At 37.4% G+C, this 25,761-nt stretch overlaps 1 protein-coding gene across 1 annotated transcript in view; it reads left to right on the forward strand.

The window, feature by feature from the left end:
• Nkain2 (sodium/potassium transporting ATPase interacting 2) overlaps positions 1-25,761 on the forward strand; it is an 864,427-nt gene that overhangs the window by 823,991 nt on the left and 14,675 nt on the right. The window contains exon 5 of the mRNA XM_042702042.1: positions 11,056-11,116. Coding sequence (XP_042557976.1) covers positions 11,056-11,116 — 61 coding nt within the window. The remainder of the gene's footprint in view (positions 1-11,055; positions 11,117-25,761) is intronic.

The following is a 25,761-nucleotide window of genomic DNA, read 5'->3' on the forward strand; positions in this document are numbered from 1 at the left end:
TTGTGTTTGACGGTCCTCTTTAGGTAATGCATGAACACTGCTTTTTTAGGATCTCCCACATGATTACCAAATTTGTGCATCCTCTCATTGTACTTCCTCAGTACGCATATTTGTTTAAACTGCTTTCCAGTTCAAAGTTCATCTCTGTATCATTGCTGGTTTTGCAGCATATGTCTTTAAGCAGATATTGATCCACTGTATAGTCTCTATGCTACATCCTCGTAGTGTGGTCTCATTTACAGTTTCTGGCAATATATTGGTGTAATATGTGTTGAGGTCTCTGGTGCAATACATTCTCTACATTTTATTTATCCTTAATTTGGTACTTCTGAGGAGATTCCAATGTTATTTTAGTTTTAGTACCTTTTTCCATAGAAACATATATAATATTAGGTACTTTTGCAATTAATATCTAATACAAATAATCTATTCTGTATTCTCTTTGGAAGAACTTGGCCTGTTTTCCAATAGTCAAAACTATAATACCACATCTAGTCCAATGAATATACTGATTAATTTTTAGCTTTGTGGTAATGTTACAATACCTAACATGAGCTCATTTATTTTTGTAAATGCCTTACTTTTTGTCCTATTAATTTTGCTATCAGTTTGCCATAAATTACAAATAAAACTTATGCCACTTATAAAGAAATGTGCTGATTCTGTCCAGAAATTCTACAGGACATTGTTGTTTATATTTTCACAATATAATTTTAATATATATTATTGTTATTGTGAAGGTGATGTACAGAGGGTTTATAGTTATGTAAGTCAAGTATGGGTACATGTCTTTTTGAAAAGTGTCACCCCTTCCCTCGCTTACAACGTATTTTTAAAATGTGCTTTCTGCCTTACTTGATTCATGTAAGTCATCCAAAGCTCTTATTATATATTAAAACATAATTGTAAATCTAACTGTCCCATTAAAATAGTAAATATTTAAATAGTATATTTTGTTGATCAGGCTTGGGGGGTTGTTGTTGCTGTTTTGGTTTTGTATTTCCCATTTGTGTTCAATGAACAACTCTAGCTGAAGATTCCCTACTACCTGTTACTTCTAAAAGGAAAGAATTTGTAACAAATGGTTCTATTGGATATCAGTGACCATTTCTTTGATCACCTCTTAACTGTCACATGCACAAAGTGATCAGATTAGTTTCAATTCAATTTTTTAATTGATCTGATACTTCAACCTTGCGAGAATTATTAGCCATGGCAATATTTCAGTTTTATTAACCATCATTCACCCTGTCTTAATACCTTCTTCTCTGCCAACTTTATTAATAATTCATCAGGCTCATTTAAAATTAAATAATTATTTGGTATATTTTGTCTAAGAAATCTACCAAACCCCAGAGACTAAGATGATTGGCTAGGCCAGTGTTGGTACTTGGTTCATTCCTTTCTCCAACCTTAAGTAGATAATACAAACTTTCAAGTATGGCTAGTTGTATCTCATCTTTTAAAAAGTGTTTAATATATTTTTACTTGATGACATACTACAAGGCCTAAAGACTCGAATTATGGTATGTTTTTGATCCTCTGGAAAGCTGATTTGGCCTTGTATGCTTCAACATTCACAATAAACCTTATGAGAAATCTTCCCTGAGTTATAAGTTGATAACTGCATCTGAATTCGTTGTATCAAAGAAAATTCACATGCTCCATAATTGTCCAACCAGTGGAATAGGAAAAACATCACCTAGTAGACAATCAAGATGGTGTACCATCATCCCATGTAATAGTTCATAAAGATTTTCATTAAAACCACCAATATAATCACATTAAAATCCTTTGCTAGAGCAATCGCAAATTATGTAAATGGAATAAGATGAAAAGGAGCAAGTAAAAATTGTCTGCAACTTAAAAGTATATTTAGCTAGTACATAATATCCTTCTGTTCAAATTCCAAATACAAAAAGGATGGGCTCAGAGCAAATGAATTATTAATTCAGTCAAAAGGAGATTAGTTAATTTTAATGAGACATAGAACTCATTCATTTAGAATACATGATAATTGCAGATTAAAATATAGTGTTGCTACAACCTCCACACATAGCAAAAAAAAAAAAAGTTGAATAATGATTGCATGTAGCATTAACATCCAAAATTATTGTGAACTTCCATGTTGGCCTAAAGACTGAAAATTAAAGTATAGCTTTTTTACTTAAAGCAATATATGTACTCTGTTAAAATGTATATTTAGAAAATTATATTAGAAAAATAATAATTGCACTCTAAAATATAGTACTTTTTGTGGTTGTTTTGTTTTGTTGTCGGTTGTAGGTCTTGAACTCTGGGCCTACATGCTATCCCTCAGCTTTTCAGCTCAAGGCAAACACTCTACCTACCAGTTGAGCCACAGCACCACTTCCAGTTTTTTGGTGGTCAATTGGCGATCAGAGTCTCACAGACTTTCCTGCCTGGGCTAGCTTTGAATCGCGATCCTCAGATCTCAGTCTCCTGAGTAGCTAGGATTACCATCATGAGCCACTGGAGTCCGGCTAAAATATAGTAAATTTATATTGTGAGATACTTGTGTATAATATGCAATTATGTGAGTTAATGAGACACCCTGACCACCCTTTACCCAGTTTTCCAAAATGGAAACATGCTTTAAAATATTACTATACCACTACTGATATTAATATGGTTATAATCAAGATATGAGCAACTCTATCACTGAAGAATCAAACATGTTGCCATCTCCCTTTCCTTCTGAACCCATCCCTTATTCACCTCTGATGAACATGAAGCAGTCCTCCATCTCTACAGTTGTATCATACTGACACATACATACAATCTCAGAAGACTGAGGGAGGAATATTTCAAATTCCAAGCCAGCCTAGGATACATAGTGAGATCTTGTCTCATGAAACAGCAAAAAGTATACTTTATAATATAAGTGAATACTATAGAATATATTTGTATTGGCTTTTTTTCAAATAATATAAAGCTACAGACATGGGGATTGCCCATGTCAATAGTCCCTTCTATGTTATTGATGAGTAATGTCTTAGTAGTGTGTAGACATACCACAGTTTGCTAATTTATATACAGATGACATGTATTTTTGTGTCTAGTTTGGGAAAATTGTGAATAAAACTTCTACAAACATTGATGCTCAGGATTTCTATCTACATCTGTACATTTCTCTAGGATGAAAGCCCAAAAGTGAAATTTCTGGGTCAAATGGTAGTTGCGTGCCATTTTTTGAGAATCTATTTTCTATAGTTATACATAAATTTTTTTGATACTTTCAATTGTTTTGTTTTTAGTTTCACAAGTTTTATTATTATGCATTTTGGTGGAAACTAATTTTGATTTATCCTAATTGAAGTTCACTTAGTTTGTTGAATTTATAAATGTATATCCTTTGTAAACTTCAGGAACATTTTAGTCCTTGATTCATTGAGCACTTTTTCAATATTGATCTCTTTCTCCTCACCTTCTGAGACAGAAATGATGTAAAGCATCAAAGCTACTTTATAATCTCATGGGTTCCTGAGGTTTTAGTCATAGATGTCAGACTACTTCTTTGTTGCCCAAATGAGGTAATTTCATTGTGCTATGGTCATGGTTACTAGTTCTTACCTAGGACTTTCCTATTCTACAATTGAGTTTTTCTATTTTCGTCATTTCTTCTATTTCTACATTCATACTTTTTGTTTCTTCTCACTAAGACTTTTTTCATTTATTTCAAATGTGTTTCCAATTGTTAACAGAAGCATCTTATGGTATCTAGCTTAAAATGCTTAAGTAATTCTCATATCAGTTGCCTCTTGTTAGTCCTCATTGAGTGCCTCTATTCAAAGGGAGAGCCTTCTTATTGGCTTGATGTGTAACTTTTAATTGAAACATGAATATTTAGGACTCTAGGTCCTATTCTTTTGATGATTCCTCTAAGAGTGCTGTGGTGGATAAAGGAGAGATGCTGACTTATATTGGTCAAGTGGGGATAGAAGTTCTCCTTTGAGAGTCAAGCTGAGAAGAGCTTGTTAGTAAGGCTGAGGCACAGCCCCATTCGCCCTTTCCTGACAGCACCACAACTGGGAGAGCCAAGAGGGCCTCATTACTGCACAAGGTTGTTTTGCTGTCATCCCGGGGCCAAGATTAGCCTCATTACCGCTCGACTTTGGTAAAATATCCTGACTTGCTACCAACTCTCCTCTGACCTCACCCCATGGGGAGGACCGGGGCACCTTATTACTGCAGAGTTAGGCTAGAACCCTACATTTTCCATGGGCCTTCACTGTCCCTAGGGTTCGAGGGATGACGGGGTCCTATGTACTTCCTAGCATGAATGAAAATCTGGAATCCTTGCCTGACCTGTTGAACCCCACCGTCTGGCCAGGAAGAAAGTCATGGCTCCCTATAATTTGCTTCTCTAGTCAAAGGGGATTACTCCAGTTATTTCAGTTTATTTTACCTGTGGTATTGCCTAATAAGTCAATAGTTTCTTAAAATATTTTGACTGGCTAGGCTGTCCTTCTCCTGGTCATTTGTCTCAAGAGAACAAGGTTTTGGCTGACTTTTTTAAAGATCTATGTCCATCGACATTTCTAGGTTGTGGGCATCTCAGCTCCAAAACTAGTGAAGATCACAAACATAAACCAGGCAATGCTGACTCGCACCCAGAATCCTAGCTACTCAGGAGGCTGAAATTTGAGGATCGCAGTTCAAAGTCAGTCTGGGAAGCAAAGTCCATAAAACTCTTATCTCTGATTAACCACCAGAAAACCAGAAATGGTTTTTTGAGCTGTGGCTCAAAGTGGTAGAGCACTAGCCTTCAGCAGAAAGGTTCAGAAACAGTGCCCAAGATATAAGTTCAAGCCCCATGGCTGACAAAAAAAAAATCATAAAAATAGATGGTAAGTATAAAGAGAGAGTAGAAACAGATATGATAGGTAAATAGACAGACAGACAGACAGATAGGACCAAAAATAAGAATAAAGGGAAACTTACCCCCATGTCCTTTCATGAATCTCGAGAGTCCCTGATGTACCTGACAGATCTGCCTGCCTTCTACTTTTGGGACTCTTCTGATTTGTTACATATAAAATGGCCAACATTTTAAATTGTATTTAGTATAAAGGATAGAGGGGGAAAAATACCTCCCACTATTCCATTTTACTGGAAATAGAAGTTCAAACTATAATATTTTAAACAGTGAGGTGGTTACATTTTAGATTATTACGTTTGAATCTTTCTAAATACTTAACAAAAAGCTTCAATTCCTTTTTACCTATTAGCTCCTAAGTGAATTTCTGGGACACATGATCATAATTTGGCATTGTGAAGGCAAAAGAATTTTAATCTGATTTAGTTATAGAGAGAAAATATCATTTCCTTTCAGTCAGTAATGATATCAAGATGATATGTAATTCCCTGCCAGGTGAATTATACATGAACAAATCATATTAAATGTATGAAGGTGAAAAGATGAATAAAAATAAAAAGATTTTGTCTTAGTTCTGCTTTGAATGCCAAAGACTAAACAACTGAAACATTTTGTTTTTCAGTAGTGGATAATTGTGCATTAAGCCTAATAGTATGCCCCAAGTGCCTTCTGTTACTATTCTAGCTGAATTTAAAGGGGGAGCAAGGAAAAAAATATTTCATTTTAGTTGCAGGAACTCAGACCTACCATGCAATAACAGGCACTAGTCTTGGTTTGCAGTCCCTTAAATCACTCTGAACTAGACAACTTCATTGTACTGGAAAACACTTTCCATGTTTTTCTAAACTCTGGTTTGAAGATGTCCTATCTGCCAGGCTCTGGTAGCTTATGTCTAATCTAACTACTCAGTAGGCTATGATTCCAGGATTGCCTTTGAAAGCTAGCCAAGGCAGGGAAGTCTGTAAGACTCTCATCTCCAATTAACTACCAAATAAAAGGATTTTTTTGTTTTTTAAATATTTTTATTGTAAAGATACTGTACAGAAGGGTCACAGTTACATGAATAAGGTAATGAGTTCATTTCCTATCTCACATTTTTTACCCCCTCCTTGTTTTCCCCTACTATCCCTTCCCTCCCCATCTTCCTAACTCCTCCCTCCCTCCTCCCCGAAGTTGTAAGGTTCATTTTCAACATAGAATCATGTACTTCTCATTATTATAATGTGTCAATCTGTATCCTTTTTTCTTTTTTTAATGTATATATTTTATTGTAAAGATACTGTACAGAGGGTTTATAGTTACATGAGTAAGGTAATGAATACATTTCCTATGGAGCATTGTTACTTCCCCCTTTGTTTTTCCCCTACCATCTCTTCTGTGTGCCCTGCATCTTGTATATATAATCTGTATCTTTGTTTCAGCATTTTGTTATTTCCCTTCCCCTCCCAAATTAGAAACATGTATGTACAACATTCATGTTTTTAAAGCTGGAAATGGGACTGCTGAGGCTCATGTTTATGATAGTGTTAGCCTTGTGCTCGGGGACAAATCCCAGGCACTGAGTTCAAGCTCCAGGACTAGCACAGTAAAGGGGAAAAAAAGAAAGAAAGGATAGGAAACGTATCCTTTCTACCTCTCTCGTGTTCTCTATAACTCCTTCTCAAAGTCTTTCTGTCTCTCAGGATCAATCTCAAAACCTGCAACCTACTCTGAAAATGGACTGCCAGTTCTTGAGAGAAGCAACAATCTAATTCAGTCTTAAAGAAATACATCAGATGACTTCAGGTTCAAAGCTTAGTGGGGCAAGGAAAAAGGAGGTATAGAGAATTAGCATTTGGAGTTGGTTGGTCAAGTGAGAAAATGACTTAAGGAACAAAGGAAATCAACGGCTGTTTGCCAGCAAACCATCAACTCACTACAGACAACAGTTCTGACTAGGAGTGGAGTGTAGAGGAAACAGGGACAAAACAGAAGCTAAACATCACTTCAGGAAGGAATCATTTAGTGAAAAAATGTGATGTTTTTGCAGGGGTACCCTTTAAATATGCTCTGTAGGAAAACCGAAGAGTGAGAATTGTAAGACCAGGAGTGCACAGAAAGTGGCCCTGATTTTCCTACACAGTTTTGATTTCTGTTTCTATAGGAAGGAATCTTCAAACTTTCATCCGATGTAATACTGACTCTTACCTGAACACAATTCATAGCTTTTCTACTTGATGATCTCACGCTGGAAAAGCCAGTCTCATTTTGCTTGTCCTCTGCAGACACATAATGAGTGACTACAAGATGAATGGACCAATGCAGAAAAGCACCCCTATCCAGTTTGTCACTTAGTGAACATACAATGTTCTCCTCTCTTCCTTACAATTCACGTAAATCTACCTCAGGATCACAAATTCCTTAAGACTGGAGCTGTATCTAAACTAGTAGCTGTAAGAGAGGACATTCTGGCCCTGTTAGAGAGGGACATATGAGAATATCTGGAGATATCTTTGATTGTCTCATCTTAGATGCAGTGAGACAACTTCTGTTTATACACATTAAAACACAACAGCCTCCACCACCAAGAACCACCCAACCCCAAGTTTCAATGGTGAAAAGATTTAGAAGCCCTGAATTTACTTCCATCATATAAATGGCCCAGGTAGCAGTTAGACAAGTTGCACATCATAAGCACTGACAATTATTAGAAATGACTGAAATTGCCTTTTCTTCAGGCACATTTTACAAACTGCTCTTGGGAAGTGAAAATTAAATTAGTTATTTACATGGTGTAGGAAATATAGAAGATAGTAGAGTTTATAAATTTCAATGAATTTGAGGAAAACAAGTTTCCATTTGTATTTAGAGGTGACCAGTTTAGGAGCTAACATTCTATTAATCAGCAAGCTTCTGTAATGAAATGCAGCAGGAATTACCTTATCAAAGGAGCTCCCCTGATAGTTACAGAATGTAACTGAATACAATTAAAAGATCACTGATAAGCTGCAAGCAGGTCCTTAGCTGCATTCTGCTAGAGTACACTTAATAATCTTCAATCTAGAGGCACTCTAATGAGGAATTTAAACTTACTGGTCCAGAATCTAGAATCTATCAATACTTGTTGCCTAAATTTTCATTTCAAAGTAATGAAGTAATGAGTAAGGGTTAGAATTTTTAAAAATTGTGACTAAAAGAAGATTGTTTTACAAATAAGTTCACAAGTGCTTAGAGCTGAAAAGAATAGATGATAAATTAGTAACATTCCGTTACTTATATTAAGAACTTAAGCTGGGAAGGTGGCTCAGTGGTAGAGCACTTGCCTTGCATGCATGAGGCCCTGGGCTTGATTCCTCAGCACCACATTAGCAGAAAAAGCCGGAAGTGGTGCTGTGACTCAAGTGGTAGAGTGTTAGCCTTGAGCTGAAGAGCTGAGGGACAGCGTCCAGGCCCAGAGTTCAAGCCCCACGACTGACAAAAAAAAAAGAAGAAAAAAAAAAAAGAAGAACTTAATTAGAAGAAGGTGAGGAGTTACAGGCTAGCCCCAAGAGATTTAACCAAACTCCTTAACTAACCACAGGAAAAGTCAAGTGCCAAGGTACTCAGGAGACTGGCCTATTCAGATAACAGAGCACTGTCACATCTCCTAGTAGATAAAAGGTTAATACGTACACAACTGCACAAATCACTATGTGATTTTGATTAGGCAAGTCAAACATTTTTGCTAAAGCCAAATAGGGAACACTAGTTTTTTAACTAGTACCTTACATTCTAAATATGTCTCACAATGATCCTGATTATTCTATTATATAAGAGAGCATTCTAGCTCTCACTAACTTCTTGCCAATAGCACCATATAATTCAAAGAGAAACATGCTGATTTGATGACTTTCCCAAAATATTGAAAAGAAAATGATTTTACTCCTATAGTATCAGTAGTACATTATTCAGTGTTCTATGGCATGTGCTAGCTCTGACATTACATTTGGGATGATTACATTCTTGTAATCAGGAGGTCCACATTCCTGTTCATTCATTGGGAACCAAACACAAAGACCCAATTGTTTGTGTAAAGAGTGGCTACTGTGACCTCTTCTCTCCAGGATGACTATTGTTTTCCTGATATATATATATATGCACACAGAGCCCAAAGAAACATAGGTCCCATGGTTTCCTTATTTGCAATAACTAGTATATGTCTGAGACAAGCAGAAAAGGTCAGATAAGTTGATGTTAGGTGAAATGATCCCCAAGATAAGTATTCAAATGTGTTTCCTTTCAGGTGATTGTTTCTAACATATTTATAAGATGATATCTTTCTTGCTTTGTATGTCCCTCCCCCACGGTATAACCCCTGCTTTCATTGTATTTGATGTTGGTATAATTTGTGGAGGGGAAGGGGAAAAACAAATCGTTTAAATAGGGATACAGGTGGACCCGTTGCAACAATGAGATGTACAAGTCGTTATGTCAAAAAACGAACTTTACAACTTGGGGGAGTGGGGGGGAGGAGTGAGATGGGAAGGGATGGGAAGGGGAAACAAAGGAGGCAACATTTCTTGATAAGAAAGGTACTCATTACCTTGTCCATGTAATTGTAACCCCTCTGTAAAGTATTTTCACAACAAAAATAATAATAAATGCACACAGAGGGGTTACAGTTATATGAGTAAGGTAATGAGTACCTTTCTTATCAAGCATTGTTACGGCCTCCTTTGTTTTTCCCTTACCATCCCTTCCCTCCCCACCTCCCCAGCTCCTCTCTCCCCCTTCCCCCAAAGTTGTAAAGTCCATTTTCAACATAGTGTCTTGTACAACTCATTGTTACAATAGGTCAACCTGTATCCTTATTTCAGCATTTTGTTATTTCCCTTCCCCTCTCCAAATTATAAATATGTATACACAAGATATAGGGCAACGGAATCAAATACAGTGAAAATGGGGTTTTTTTTAATGCTCTGCTACATCTCTTTCTCACACATCAAGATTATTCCAGAAAATGCTTTTTTTCAAATCCTGTTAAATACTTTTTTCAGCATACCTTGTAACTGAACCACATTTTTGTCCCCACATAGTCTTGTGCTCATTAAATAGCTACTAGTGTACCCTCTGACTTAAAAATGTTCCACCCACATCCTGCAAAAGATCATTATCTGTCCACTAATGAAAAACAACTTCACTAGGCTTATTACAGTAGCTCATTTATTCCCTGTGCTTTAGCAACCTGATTGAAGACTTTAAAGCCTTTCCTATAGGGAAAGGTTCCTTTTCCCCAACTCAAATATGATCTTACAGGGTCAGTACCCAAGCAGATCATTTCAAAGCTGAAATGAATAAACTTCCTCAGTAGGTCTGATGCTACATTTTAAAGAATTCACTCAAGACAGATTACTCTAAACAAGTTTAAAAAATGGTTTTGTTTATCAGGAAATGATATTTGCTTCCTTCTACCAGAGCTCTAAATTTTATTAAATATTTTTTATTGATGAGAAGAAATAAAAAAAAAACTTCTCTATAGGATTTTGCTATGCGCATTTACAGGCACCAGTCTCAAGGATCAGGGGCCTTCCTGATTGCTGGGAAGGATGATGTGTTACATGCAATCCAGAATCGTGTGCTTTGTCTTGGTGCTGCTGATGGAAAGCATTACTTCTCTGTAACCTTTCATTTTAATTAGACCTCCTAATGCTCTGGTTTCCGTTATAGGTGCAGCGACATTTTTCTTACTTCTTCTTACTTCTATGGAATCTCCTTGATGTTTTTTCCCCTCAAAACTTTTTCCTGATGTTCAGTTTTAGAATCCTAACCCCTGAATGAGGGAAAACTAAAGTAGAAGTCAATTGGCACAAGTGAAAATGTTAAATCCACTCATGAATTGTCAAGGTCTTTTTTTCCCTTTCTGTATAAAGAAATTTGCTTTGGATTGCCTTGAAATTAGCAAACCTCACACATAAGCACCACAGAAAAAAAAAATAAAGCAATATATTAATTTACAGTGTATTTCTCAATATTTCACTAGAGCCAAAAATCCATGCTGGAATCATGGTCCAGTCTGATGTACCATTTGGACTTACAAACCTGGTGATAAATCATTCATCTTTGAAAGGCCATTTTCCCAATGAGATTGGGCACTCTTGCTTTTTCCTGATGTTAAAAGCGTCTCTGTTTTGTTTCAGCTGGCAGGGTTCATCTACGCCTGTTATGTTGTGAAATGTATAACTGAAGAAGAGGACAGCTGTAAGTACCAAAGCTCTACTCTGTTTCTTTCACCTCAAAGTTTCTACCTTACAGAATTACACCTAGCCTTCCTGCTCCTCAGTGTCCCTTGACCCCTCTTTTAGGAAGGGATGACACTTCTAGAGCCCATCAAATTAACTTTTTCAGAAAAGAATCAGCATATTAAAGAAAGGTGGAAGCAGTCATTTTTATTACATACATTTTTCTTTTCACTGAAGATCCTTTTTAAATGTATTCTTCTTATAACCGTTATGGTAGAGTATCAGGAGGAATACTAAAGATGGAAGTGATTTCTAAATTTTTAATTGGTGTGCATTAAATTATACATGATAAGGAGTTTCATCATAGCATTTCCACATATGCATATAGAATGCTTTGATTAGTATATTCTCCCCTTCTATTACTCTTTCCTGTCTTCCCTTTCCCTTTTCTTTTCCCTCCCAAATCCTCCTGTGAAAATGGTTTTTAAATTGATTGTTTTCTTTTATAAACCATTTATTAAGTATTAATAGATAATCAGTTTCACAAAGGACCACAAAGCTCACCAATCAATAATTTACAATAATTTACATTCCTAAAATGCTCCTAAGACGTTGCTTCAAATGAATTCTGGAAATGTGTCTCTGTGGAGTCAAATGTTTGCACATTCCTTCCATTCCTACCACTTCAACCATATGGCTAGAACTCTCAGTCTTACCATTGAGGGCAATTTCTTAGTCCAAAGTTTAGGCAGTGGTCTCCTGCACCAGCTTCAGAAAAGCTCCATTGCCTTCTCCTCTTCTAAAGCACAGTTCATTGGAAGGTTTCACTGCTATCTTTTCAGTCCTACAGATCTGAAAAGATAGGAAGCATTTCTATTCTCTTTAGTATCAACATAGATCGATTCCCATATAGTTCTAGTTATTTACTTTGAGAAGAACTCAGAGTGGGGAATATTTTTTCTTGAATTTCAAAACTATTAAGGACGATTGAGGTTATTGAGATAATGGTAGATCATGAGAACCCACTTCTCTTTTACATGAAGATGCAAAGGAAACATCCAAAACATGTTTCTGCTTTACTTTCTAATCACATTGCAAGGAAAAAGTAGTATCAGATGATTAACTTGCAAGAGGTAATTTTTAATCATTAATCATATGTGATTTAAACATAGTACGTAGTTTCTATTGTTTTGTGTGCACAAAGAAATAATGGTTCTTTCACTAAGTAAGCCTTTGTAAAACATTGCTCCATGTATCAGATGATAAGTCAGTCTTAAGAGATTTTAGAAAACTAATTGATAATCTTTTAGCTCAAAAATTTTGCCACCTAGTAAGGTAAAATAAATATGCGAAGAAATTAATATAATAAAACTGTGCATAAGAAGGGAAGAGGAAAACGGAATTAGAAAGTACTTATACTGAATTATCTTAAACTTGGTCTTGAATGATAAATAGAGGCATGTTGGGTAGCTGGTGTGTGATCGAGGTGGTCCCAGATGGAAGGTGAAAAACACTTAAACATTTTACAGGAAGATTAACATGAGTGAAATTGTATCTCATGCTAGACACAAACAGCCAGAGAAAACCAGCAAAGCAAGGCTTTTCTTTTTGGGAAAGCTAGTGTGAAAGAACAAAGCGTTTAAACTTTCTTTTATAAGGAAAAATGGAAAATCACTTGGTAAATAGTCTATAAGAAGAGAATAACATAATTCAGAAATGGAGTTTAGAGAGTTTACAGTGACATCATCATGAAGGAAAGATTAGGAGGAAGAAATAATATTGTACGAACATTTGAAGCTGTATGGTAAGTACTAAGATTGGTAGGGTGGTTCATTACTGTGTAAGGGAAAAGGGAGACACTGCTAGATTCCTAGATGTCTAGTCTGAATGAATAGGCTGATGAACATGTCACTTAAGGAAAATAATGTAGAGATATGATGATTAGTTCAATGTAAATAGATTGAGTTTGTGGTACCTCAAGAAAAGACACTTAGTACACATTCATCTTAAACAAAAAAAAAAATTTATTCAAAACTAGGAAGAGAAAAGATGAACAGATTTTTAAATGTATGAATTCTGATTATGTAAATATATTCAGATTATACCATTCTGTACCTATATGCAAATCCTTAAAAAAGGAGGAGCTTACAGCCAAAGTTCAGATGGAAGTTGGGTATTCCCTGTGTTGTAAGGTTTGTTTTCATTTAACAACCATGCCAGAGCAATTCTGTCTTAGATATCATTTCCCTGCCTACCAGGTCTCCCATAGATAATAAACATCTTTCCAGAATATTCCTCTCCAAGGGGATCCTTGAAATACTCTAAAAAAAATTCTCAAGTTGATTAGATTTGTCATTGAAATTTAGAATGTTCTTTTACATATTGACATCTCTGAGAGTACTGTAAGAAAGTATGTCCAGTTTTCTTAGTTCAATTTTGTTTTAAAATTACCTTGGTAAGGTAGGTTGGGAACAGACATCAACAAAGATAGAAACAGAAAGGTTTTCATAGCTTTATTAAACTCTCAGTTCCCTGGAGAGAACACAGCATGCTATGTTGAAACATTCAGGAGAATCTCCAAGGGCAGTCTGAACACGAGGAGTGAGTGTGGAGCCTTTGGTTAGTATGAATGTGGTGACCTTGGGAAATCCATGTTCAAGAGCATGTGGTTACCTAATGTCTCTAGATGGTTTAAAGTGGGTCAAGTTGACTTGGAACCAGTGATCTTTTTTGAGGATGTTAAGCCTTCAATTTACAAAACTAATTAATGCAAAACTCCCGGATATTAAAGCATTTTATTTAAAAACAGAAAAGCATTAGAAGCCCAGGAATTCTAGTCTTAAGAGAATTCTGTCCTTGATCAATTTGTGCTCCAAACCATATAAATCCGAGAAGGTCAGAAATCATTACTATCTTCTGGAAGATTTATGATGTCACATCTAATATTCTTTTTCCACAAAGGTTCAAAATAATGTACATTCATTTTTACATATTTTGGTGATCAACCCTTATCTGCCTTTATTCAGACTTCTCATGGATAAACCCTCTAATATTAATTTTATTGCTTAGTGGGTTAGATATATCTTATTTTAATAACCAACTGACAGATACCTTACATGTTCAAAAGCTTAGTAAAGAGCCTCAACTACAGGTCCATTTGGGCTGGCTCTGTGTCCAGAAAGCTTTAATATTTATTTAATTTACTTGTAATCATTCATGCAGGGCATGCATCTGTTGAGTACAATGCTTTGGTTAGTATTTTTCATATGTTATCATTGTCTTAACCCTTTGTCTCCATGTTCAGCTTCAGACTCTGCCAAGACAGCTGACTTCCAACACACTAATGTAAAGAAAGATGGAAGTTTCTAACTTTCGGAAATTGTATGATAAAGAAAAATATCTTGGTCCCTAAAATACCTTTTTTTTTTTTTTTGGTTGGTCGTGGGGCTTGAACTCTGGACTTGGGTGCTGTCTCTGCACTCTTCAGCTCATGGCGAGCACTCTACTCTTGAGCCACAGAGCCACTTCTGGTTTTCTAATGGTTTATTGGAGATAAGAGTCTCAAAGTCTTTCCAGCCTGGGCTGGCTTTGAACCATGATCCTCAGATCTCAGCCTCCTGAGTAGCTAGGATTACAGGCATGAGCCACCAGCACCCAGCCCTAAAATATCTTGATTGCTAAAACTCAGTGAATTTAAAATGGTGCACTCAGCAAGCCTCGTAGTATAGGAAAGGTTTAACATATATGTAAGCACTGAGGGACTTTTATGTAACTACTTTAAACTGCTATGGACTTTCAATGAAGTGTCCTGACAGGGCTAGAGTGGAAAGACCAGGTGCCAGTCACCTGCCCATCAATTTACCTGTGCTTCTACTCCTATGAACGGTATGAAGAACAAGTAATAATGATAGCTTTGGGTTCTATAACTTACGCTCCGAATGCACTGTACTGATAAGAGCCCAATTATGACAACTGGATGAATAAAGTCACTTTGAAGACTATCTGAAGCTAACCAGCTGCAGGCCCAGCTCTGATTACAGGTGCCATCACAGGAAGGGCATTCAGGAAGCCTTAAAAAAATGTAGAACCCTTCAAGGGGCCACAGAGCAAAGACTCAAGTTCAGGCTCCATGAAACAGCAGCAAAGAACACACAGGAATGACTGAAACTTTGTTCTCCTTAGTTCTCATTTAAAACATTATCTCATTTGCTTGTCTACAGCTCAGTTTAAGTAACATTTATGTAGACACTGTATTCATCCATGAGCTACTATAACAAAATACCATAAGTAGAATAGATTAGACAAACAACAACAGCAACACGTATTGCTCACAGAAGTTCTAGAGGAAGATGTCTGCAGAATTGGGGTCTGGTGAGGATTTGTTTCTTGGTTCACAAATCTACCCTTCCTGCTGTGTGGGCCAAGAGTGGAAGAGGGAAGGCTGATACTATTGTTCTGAAGGCACTTGTCCCGCTCCTGAGTCCCCACTCCCTATAAACCATTCTCCAAATGCTGTTACATTGGTAATTGGGTTTTGGCATATGAAATTGATGGGGACACAAACATTCACACCACAATAGACACCTTCATGCAACATTTTTCCTCCAATGGAAAATGAGCTCTCTGACCCTTTAGTTATTTAAGCCAGCACTGCAGCCTTGGCAAGTTGCCTGACTGGGAGCTCACAGAACACCGCTGCCATCTGCTGTGCCTACCAGCCTATGGCACCCAGCTCCCTGCCTCAGAAAATGGCATGCATACTCCTTCCCCTAATCTTTGCCCTGTGTAGGGGTTAAATAATAATACACCACAGTGTGAGAGGCTACAAAAACAGAAACACTAGAAGCATGTGTCTTCACACTTCTAGATGTTGCAAGTTCCAGGGCAAGGTGTTAGCTGGTTTAGTATACCCTGAGCCCTCTTTTTTGTTTTTTGTTTTTTTTTGGCTTGTAGGCAGCACCTTCTCCCTATTCCCTTACATGGTTTACTGTGTCTCTTCCTGTACTTCTAATGACTCAAGATCTTTGGGATGGGAGGCCTAGCTTCTGATCTCACTTAAGCTTAATTTGCTTCTGGAAGACTCTGTCTCCAAATACAGTCACACAGGGCACCAAGCCCTCAGTTAAAGACTTTTAGTTGTGGGGATACACAGTTCAGTCCATAATAAATCATATCTTCACACCCACGCACACGCATGCACACACACACACACACACATAAAACGTACTAGGTAGATTTTGAACATTTGAAAATGACTATGAGGTATAGAGTCGAGCTAGCTTCAGTTTGCTGACCCATCTATGCCTGAGATAAGGGCTTTGGGGCCTTCATGCTGCTGGGCTTGGCTGCTTGCTTATGGCCCCAAGGCGAGGGTTCCCAGCCAGCACTTCAACTGTGGCCTGATCTACTTTTAGATGAGGAGTTCCTCATGAGAAATAAAAAGAAAAGAAAAACAAGAATGGTGTGCCTTCGTCTTGCACCCTCCTTGATCAGAGCAACTATTGCAACAAAGTTTTATCTATGTGTCCAGCAATTTGTCTCCGAAGAAAATACTTCCTGCAGGAGATCAGGCATCCGTGCTGTGCTGTCTTTGTGGCAGAGATCTTCACTGTCTCATCTGTCACTGGCCATGCTGAGTGTTCCTTATGGCCCCAAGTCTTTTCTATTTCTTTCTACTTGTTCTCTCTTACACTATTGTGTAAAAGAAATAAAATGTTCAGATTTCCTGCGACGATGTACCTTTTATCATATATGTAGCTTATCTCCTTCATTTGGTCTTCAGTACCCCAACATAGCAGGGGGCTGTCCACTTCAGGGATAAAACTAAGAATGTATCTCTCAGCTATGGTGTTGTTAGTGACTGAAAGAAATCCATGCATCCACGGAAAATGTCACGGATTCGTGATGGGGAAAAGTCTGTATCCTTTTATGATTTCTCCATTTTTATTATATTTTTTATAAAAAAAAATTTCCTTAATAGTTAAACTAAACCTACATATTTGTCCTCTTCTATAGGGATCCATTGTTTTCTAACTACAATTACCCATTCCTACTTATTCTGTGCCCATAGATTCAATCAAATACAGGTCAAAAATATTCAGGGAAAAATTTGCATTTGTACTAATAGGTCCAGATTTTTTTGTGTTCTTATCAATATTCCCTAAATAAAAGAGTACTATTATTTGTATTAGGTATTATATATAATCTAGAGATAACTTCAAGTATACAGGAGGATGTTTTAGGCTTTTTACAAATACTGGGCATTTTCCTAGCTACAGCAATAAGACAAGATGCAGACATAAAGGGGATCCAAATAGGGAAAGAAGAAATAAAACTCGCCCTCTTTGCAGATGACATGATCTTGTATTTAAAGAGTCCCATAGACTCCACTCCCAAATTACTCAAGCTGATTCAAAACTTTGGCAAAGTAGCAGGTTATAAAATTAACCCCCAAAAATCAATGGCTTTTCTGTATGCCAACAATGAGAAAAGTGTGGCTGAAATTAGGAAAGCAACTCCATTTGTAATAGCCCCACAAAAAATAAAATACCTAGGAATTAACTTAACTAAAGAAGTGAAGGACCTCTATGATGAAAACTTTAAAATCTTGAAAAAGGAAATCAACACAGAACTTAAAAAATGGCAAAACCTCCCATGCTCCTGGATTGGAAAGATTAACATCGTGAAAATGGCAATACTTCCCAAGGCTATCTACAAATTCAACGCAATACCTATCAAAATTCCACCCTCATTCTTCAAGGAAATAGAAGAGGCAATCCAAAAATTCATATGGAACAATAAAAGACCCCGAATAGCAAAAACGCTCCTCAACGGAAAGAACACTGCTGGAGGAATATCAATACCAAATTTCAAACTCTACTATAAAGCCATAGTAATCAAAGCAGCTTGGTATTGGCATAAGAACAGACCTCAGGACCAATGGAATAGAATTGAAAACCCAGAAATGAACCTACAGACCTATAGCCATCTAATCTTCGATAAGGGAGCTAAAACAATAGAATGGAAGACAGACAGCCTCTTCAGTAAATGGTGCTGGCAAAACTGGTTAACTACATGTAGAAAACTAAAGCTAGATCCTTATATATCACCCTGCACCAGAATCAACTCCAAATGGATCAAAGACCTTGAACTCAAAGCAGACACTCTGAAAACATTACAGGATGGAATAGGAGAAACCCTGGGTCTCCTTGGCTCAGGCCGAAATTTTCTGAATAGAGACCCGGAAACACAACAAATCAAAGAAAGGCTGGACAAATGGGATTGTATAAGGTTGCAGAGCTTCTGCAGGGCAAATGACATAGCTAGCAAGATCAATAGAAAGCCCACGGACTGGGAGAAGATCTTTACTAGCCATACAACGGACAAGGGTCTCATATCTAAAATATACTTGGAACTCAAAAAATTAAACCACCCAACAACAAATCCTCAAAGAAACAACTGCCCAATAAGTAAGTGGGCGAAAGACTTAAAGAGAAGCTTCTCTGAAGAAGAAAGAAGGATGGCCAATAGACACATGAAGAAATGTTCAACATCCCTAGCCATAAAAGAAATGCAAATCAAAACAACATTGAGATATCACCTCACTCCAGTTAGAACAGCAAAAATCAAGAACTCTAACAACAACAGATGCTGGAGGGGATGTGGACAGAAAGGAACCTTACTTCATTGTTGGTGGGAATGTAAACTTGTTCAACCACTTTGGAAAGCAGTATGGAGGTTCCTCAAAAGACTCCACATAGAGCTCCCCAATGACCCAGCAATCCCACTTTTGGGCATTTACCCAAATGATCACAAACAAGGCCACACTAAAGCTACCAGCACAACTATGTTTATTGCAGCATTATTTACCATAACTAAGACATGGAACCAACCCAGATGCCCCTCAGTAGATGAATGGATCAAGAAGATGTGGTATATATACACAATGGAATTCTATGCCTCCATCAGAAAGAATGACATTTCCCCATTTGTTAGGAAATGGAAAGGCTTGGAAAAAATTATATTAAGTGAAGTAAGCCAGGCCCAAAGAAACATAGGTCCCATGGTTTCCCTTATTTGCAATATCTAGTATAGGTATGAGTCAAGCGGAAAAAGTCAGAGAATGTGATGTTAGGAAAACGAAACCTCAAATATGTATTTTAATGTTTTTGTTTCTTTCATGCATGTGTTTCTAATGCATTTATAAGATTATTTCTTTGTTGCTTTGTATGTCCCTCCCCCACAGTGTAACCCCCGCTTTCACTATATTTGATGTCAGTATAACATGTGGAGGAGATGGGGACAAACAAGTCGTTTAAGGATTCAGGTGGACCTGTTGCAACAATGAGAAGTACAAAATGTCATGTCAAAACCAGCTTTACAATGTCGGTGGGGGGAGGAGGGGGGGTATGATTGGGTGGGAGGGAGGGGGGAGGCTGGGAAGGGAGGTGAAGGGTAAACAAAGGAGGAGGCTGCAATGCTTGGTAAGGAATGTATGCAGTATCCTGCCCATGTAATTGTAACCCCTCTGTACAGTATGTTCTCAAATAAAATAAAATAAAATTAAAAAAAAAAAAACAAAACTGGGCATTTTATTTAGGGTCCTTGAACATTCATGGGTTTTTGGTATACAAAAGAAAGTCCTAAAGCAAACCCCACATATATAGATATACTGAAAAATTACTGTCATCATTATTTTTTCTAATAGAGATTAAGATACTTGCAAAAAATATGTGGCATACAATTTAAAAATAGTGTCCTCAGGGATTTATTTATTTGAAGGCAAGATTGAAAACTGAATTGTAGATGTTAGACCCAACTAAGTACAAATAAATTTAAACCCCTCCTGCATGCTATGAAACCAAGTGGTCTAGGAATCAAAGTCACAGTCATTTCATAGAATCCTTCATTTCAAAAGAAAACCACAGAAAATTATTCCCTTCTCTGAGAGTAATTTTCTGTTACTTTTGTTGATTTCTTTCTTCCAAAGCCTGCTGCCATATACTTCTGTTTATTTAACTGCCTTCTGCATGTTTGATTATTCCTTTGGTTAGTCAAGAATATCAAGTTTGAATGCAATTCACAAGTTATCACTTATGGAAAGGTCATTCATGGGAGCAAGGATGTGCACTTTTCCTTTAAAAAAAAAAAGATGGCTTTTTTTCTGCATACAAAGGATTATAAGTTTCCTGAAAAATGTATTGGAATTACACAGATAGAAAAGGAAAAAAAAAGAAAAGCAAATGACACGATTACTGTTTGGGTATGAGTCTCCTGGTTTTCATTCTTTCCTTTCTCCCTTTTTTCCTTCCTTGAATTCTTCCTTCTTTTGCCCTTCCTTCTTTTGCTTTTTCTCTCCATCTGTAATCTATCATTCTTCTTGTCTGGTTATTTGGCCTATTATACATTCAGTTTGGTAACCTGAGCTTACTTTGTTATTTACAAATCACTCAAAACACAGCCTCAGAGATGGCAATGACCAGTTCAGAAAATATACCGTGCCTCTTGGGTGACTCACTGACACAGGTACAGGAGTTATATATTTTTTCTTTTCATTTTTTGAGTATTATAATCAGGCAATCAAATGAAAGCCTAATAGGCCACTATTATATTAATGTTTTGTAATCCATTTATAATTGTTTTAGAGATGTGAAAGTGACTTGGGAAAATCATCTTGTCTCCATCTGCTAATTTCCTATCAGACAAAAACTTTCCTCACCTCTGAACAGGATCAGGTGTCATTAAAGCCTAAACTAGAAGCCAGGCACCAGTGGCTCACGCCTGTAATCTTAGCTACTCAGGAGGCTGAGATCTTAGGATCATGGTTCAAAGCCAGCCCAGGCAGGAAAGGCCATGAAACTCTTATCTCCAAAAAACCACCAGAAAACCAGAAGTGGCACTGTGACTCAAGTGGTAGAGCGCTAGCCTTGAGCTAAAGAGCTGAGGGACAGTGTCCAGGCCCAGAGTTCCAGCCCCACAACTGACAAAAAAAAAAAAAAAAAAAAAAGCCTGAACTAGAGAGTCTGCAAGTCTGCATGTGGTTGATCTGCAGTTGTGCTCTGCAGAATTCTAGTGAGGACAAACTGAAAGGAGATCTCACTTCTTTCTCTCCCATCCCCCACCCAAACACAGAAGCCTTGCACGTCCTTTTCTTTTGCTCTTCTTTCTAAGAGTTCTTTTGAATCTGATTTTTTGAACTACGATAGAAAACTACCATCCCCTCCTCTACTTCAACACCTTAATTTTATAGACCCCAAGACGTAAATAACGTATTCAAAGTCATGGAATTCATTTGTGCAATCCACAAATGATCCTCCCAGAATACCATCAGCATTCACACCTGTTGTTCCCTTCCTTATCTTCAGCATCCCATAGATCTCCACATGCAGGAAAATGCTCAAGTCTGTTGAGAACTAAGGAAATATCAACTGTCTCCCCATAAACATTTTTACCTGTATGGAAATTAATAAGAAAGTGTGACATCTCCTTCAACCCCAGTTTATTTTAAGTAAATGAATAACCAATTAGAACTAAGTACTTTTGTCTTTTTTAACTTACAGAAGAAAAGATAAGAATAAAGATGTGTTGATATATCAGAATATATATTTTATACATATATATATGAAAATAAGGCAAGATACGTGATTAATACCTGAGACACACACTTGTATATGCATATGTCTCTTGTCAATCACATGCAAGTTCCTATTAGTGACAACAATGCTCTCTAACAGGGATATATTGCCTCCAAAATTAGCCAGCACAGGTGTTGTTTTTGGTTTTTGTTTCCAGCCAACAGTTGTATTTTCCTCAATTGCTATGACCTATGAGAAAACCTATAAGTTCTATTCCTAAATTAGGATATTCAAATTAAAAGTTAAGACTGCCGGACGCTGGTGGCTCATGCCTGTAATCCTAGCTACTCAGGAGGCTGAGATCTGAGGATCATGGTTCAAAGCCAGCCTGGGCAGGAAAGTCCCAGAGACTCTTATCTCCAATAAACCACTAGAAAACCAGAAATGGTGCTGTGGCTCAAGAGATAGAGTGCTTACTTTGAGCTGAAGAGCGCAGGGACAGCGCCCAGGCCCAGAGTTCAAGCCCCACAACCAGAAAAAAAAAAGTTAAGACTGTTTCTTCAAAAATAAAAATAAATTGTTTTCTCCCTTTTCTCCTGTTATCACCCTTCTACTATGTTGCTATTCACACAAACACATACATGCACACACAATACTATATTCATATTTACATAACTTGAGTCAGAAATATGAGGAGAGATAAACTGATTTGTAATCTGTCAATTCACAGTGATGAGGACTTCTCTTCTGTAGAATCACTGTAGAGTTGACCATATTTAGAACAGTGGAGGAGGACTTTTATACATACAGGTGGTATTCCATGCAGCAAGGGTAGATGAAGAGTGTGCAAGTTGTTTGAATCAGCTTCAGCCAAAAGCCTGTGAATGAATAGGGAATATGTGGTGACATTTTCAGAACATGACTGAAAGGAAAACCTTCCATTTTGATCATTCACTGTCTTCCTGGTGCACAGTTTTCAGTCATCCATAAGTAGTTGCCTCGTGCTTGTTAACTCATCAGCTCCCCTATACTCACATAGACAATAACACAGGGAAGAATGCAGCCAAGCTGAAGAAAAACAAGACTTGTCTTTTAGCTCCATTCTGTTAATGTACATGCTTATAAAATAAAGTTGCTGAGATGGCTCAGTCCCGGCTCCAAAGAATAAATGACAGCAAGACAAAGAGCTGGCACAAGAAACTGAACTTCTCTCTCCCTCAAAGACCTCCAGGTCAGAGACATGCTGAGCAGATGACATTCAAAGTCAGTCTTTGGATAAATGATGTTGGCTGGTGAACAGCTGTGCTTTAGTTTTGGAAGTGTCATCTTAAAGAAACAGAAGGCTGAGCTTAGACCTCTCTTTCTTAACAGCAGGAGGACTGAAAACATTGAATCTATAAGGATGGCTGCCAGGTCTGAAAAATCAAAACATCTGAAGAGAGTTAGCCTTCCACACAGGATCTGAGTGTTATGCCAATACTCAAACCACCCCCTGTGACTTTTAAATGAGACTGTTCTAGCAGAGTCCAGAAGAAAGCCATGATTGGCTGGTATTGTGTGGCAAGGAGTGAAAGAGAAACAAACTAAAAACTCACAGGAGGTACAGGTTGTTTAAATAATAGAAAGTAATTAGACTGAAGACAAAAATCAGTGATGGCATTTTATAATTACAATTAATTTAAAGGTTAATTTCCTTTGGTGCGAAAATCTTATTTAAAACATTTACCAGGAAGGGAAATTAGGATGTTACTATCAAGAGGCACACAGAGCTTCTGGGAATGTATGCCTATTATCGCTTGAAAATTAGGTTAGGTCTGGAGTAGGAATTTCAGTTCATTTTTATGTAGAATAGGTGACCAAGCCAACAGCCAGTGGGGTTGGCTGGGACAGACAGTGTTAAATTTGCATATGTTTGTTTGTTTATAGAATTAATCACAAATGTTCCCAACAAAGGATCCTTGTTTATACATGAACAATCTTGACACAAAAGGAAAATTGGATATGGATTGCTGCTTCTGTAACTAATGAAGCTGATGTCTGAGGAATTCCCAAGAGTGGGGCTGCAATGGGAAGCGCACAGGAATGCATCTGTACCTCATCATCACTCAATTCAATTGAAGTGGGGCAGCTCTTGTATGGGCTCCAAAGCTATCAATCCCACTGTCCGCTCCCAGGCCCCACTTTCTATCTCACTGTTTTCCCATTGAGGACTGTCTAGGCCTCAGGTCCCAAATGCCATATGCGTTCCATTTCTGTTTCCAGGAGAGTGGTTCCAGGATGCCTCCTCTACTCACACCCCATCTGTAGATACCAAAATATGTGGATGCTGAAACCTCTTCCAGTAAAATGGCATAGTATTTGCTTATAACCTATACTCGACCTCAAGTGTGTTTTACATCATCTCCAGGTTCCTTATAATATCCAACATAGTGCAAATGTTATGGAAATAGTAGCTATTCTATATTGTTTAGGGAGGAGGAAGAAGAAGAAATGTTCAGTATAGACATCATCTCTTTTCCCTAGTATTTTTAATCTGTGGCTGTTTGTATTTGGGGATGTGGAATTTGTGGCTGTGCAGGACCAACTGTATAAATTCTAATCTGCAGTTCATAACCTGGAAATGTATTTAGTAAATGCACAACAGTATCAGCCAAGTGGGTATATAACTCCTTCATGCTTATTATTCTTGATCACTTTGTAGATTTGCTGGTCTTGAATATTTCTGTTGCCATCATTGATGTGTAAACAATTCCAGATGTATGAAATTGAGCAAAAGCAGAGAGCTATGAAAAATATTAGCAGTTGCCTAATTGAGTCCCCTGATTTTCAAGTCAAAGAAAGGGACACTGGTGTTGTCTTACTCATGTCAATTGATCATTAAAGTCAGAAGCGGGACTAAGAACTGGGTCTCCAGATGCTTCTTTCCTCATCACTTCACCCTGATTCTTGAGATAGATGCTTTCAACAAGTAATTATTGAGTCATCAATCTGTGCCAGGTACTGTGGATGAAGCATGGAAACAAACCGCGATCATCCTTGCTTTCACAGCACCTACAGTCCATTATACAATTCCCAGGACGAAGAATATCAGCGACGGGAGTTCAGACAAGGAAAGCAGAGTTGCTGTAGAAACGCACTCCACGTCAATCTCATGTAGTTTAGAAGACAAGAACAGGATATTTCAAAAAGATTCACAGAATTTAGTAAAAAGAAGGCCTTTTTAAAGAGCTACTTTAGGCTACTTTTCATATCCATATTGGCCAAAGGTACAGAATAACTCTAAATATTTCTCAAAATAGTAAGTCTAGTTTCAATCTGCTCCACAATGTTAGACAGTAAGCACTGGACATTCTGTTTCCCAAAACTGCTACCTAGTAAGTTGAATAATTTAGGCCCAGTAGTTTTGTGAATTTTTTTTCCTTCATGGTGGCTGCAAAATTATATAAAGATTATGTTGGCAAAAAATTACAAAGTGATGACTATTTCTCCAATGTAGGTTATTGCCTGCACATTTTTCTCTAAACATGTATACATTAATGTGTCCACAATCCTAATTAAAACTGCTGCATTTAAATAGGCTATGCATTCTAAATATATCCTGAATGCCAGCTGACAAGACATGCCAAACCTCATATAACTAGCTTACCTATAGCTTATGATAACTGCTCCTTCCAATTTTTTCTGAAAGGCATGAAAGCAATTCTAACAGGGTGAACAAAATAGTGACTCCAATCTATTCAATAGCATGGCACATAGTGAGCTCAGGTACACTGAAAGTGAAGTTGGCTTGGTTATTTTATCATTTTCTACATGCTTCTCTACATTTATAGAAAGATAAGTAGATACCTAATCTTCTGACACTTGCATTCCTTCACTGGATACCCTTCACTTCACCTTCCCTCCTTCATCCTCTTCATCTTAGATGTTGTGCTTAGATCGCTTTCACTATGGTGGAAGAAAGCTTGTATCCATCATTCCCTCAGAAATTCTCTGCCTGTGAACTCTTACCCTTCTTTTTTTGCCAGTCTTAGGGCTTGAACTGAGGCCCTGGGCACTGCGCCTTAGTTTCTTTTGCTCAAAGCTAGCACTC

Source organism: Dipodomys spectabilis, unplaced genomic scaffold (genome assembly GCF_019054845.1).
Source record: "Dipodomys spectabilis isolate Male_0828 unplaced genomic scaffold, ASM1905484v1 ptg000001l, whole genome shotgun sequence".
NCBI classification, from domain to species: domain Eukaryota; kingdom Metazoa; phylum Chordata; class Mammalia; order Rodentia; family Heteromyidae; genus Dipodomys; species Dipodomys spectabilis.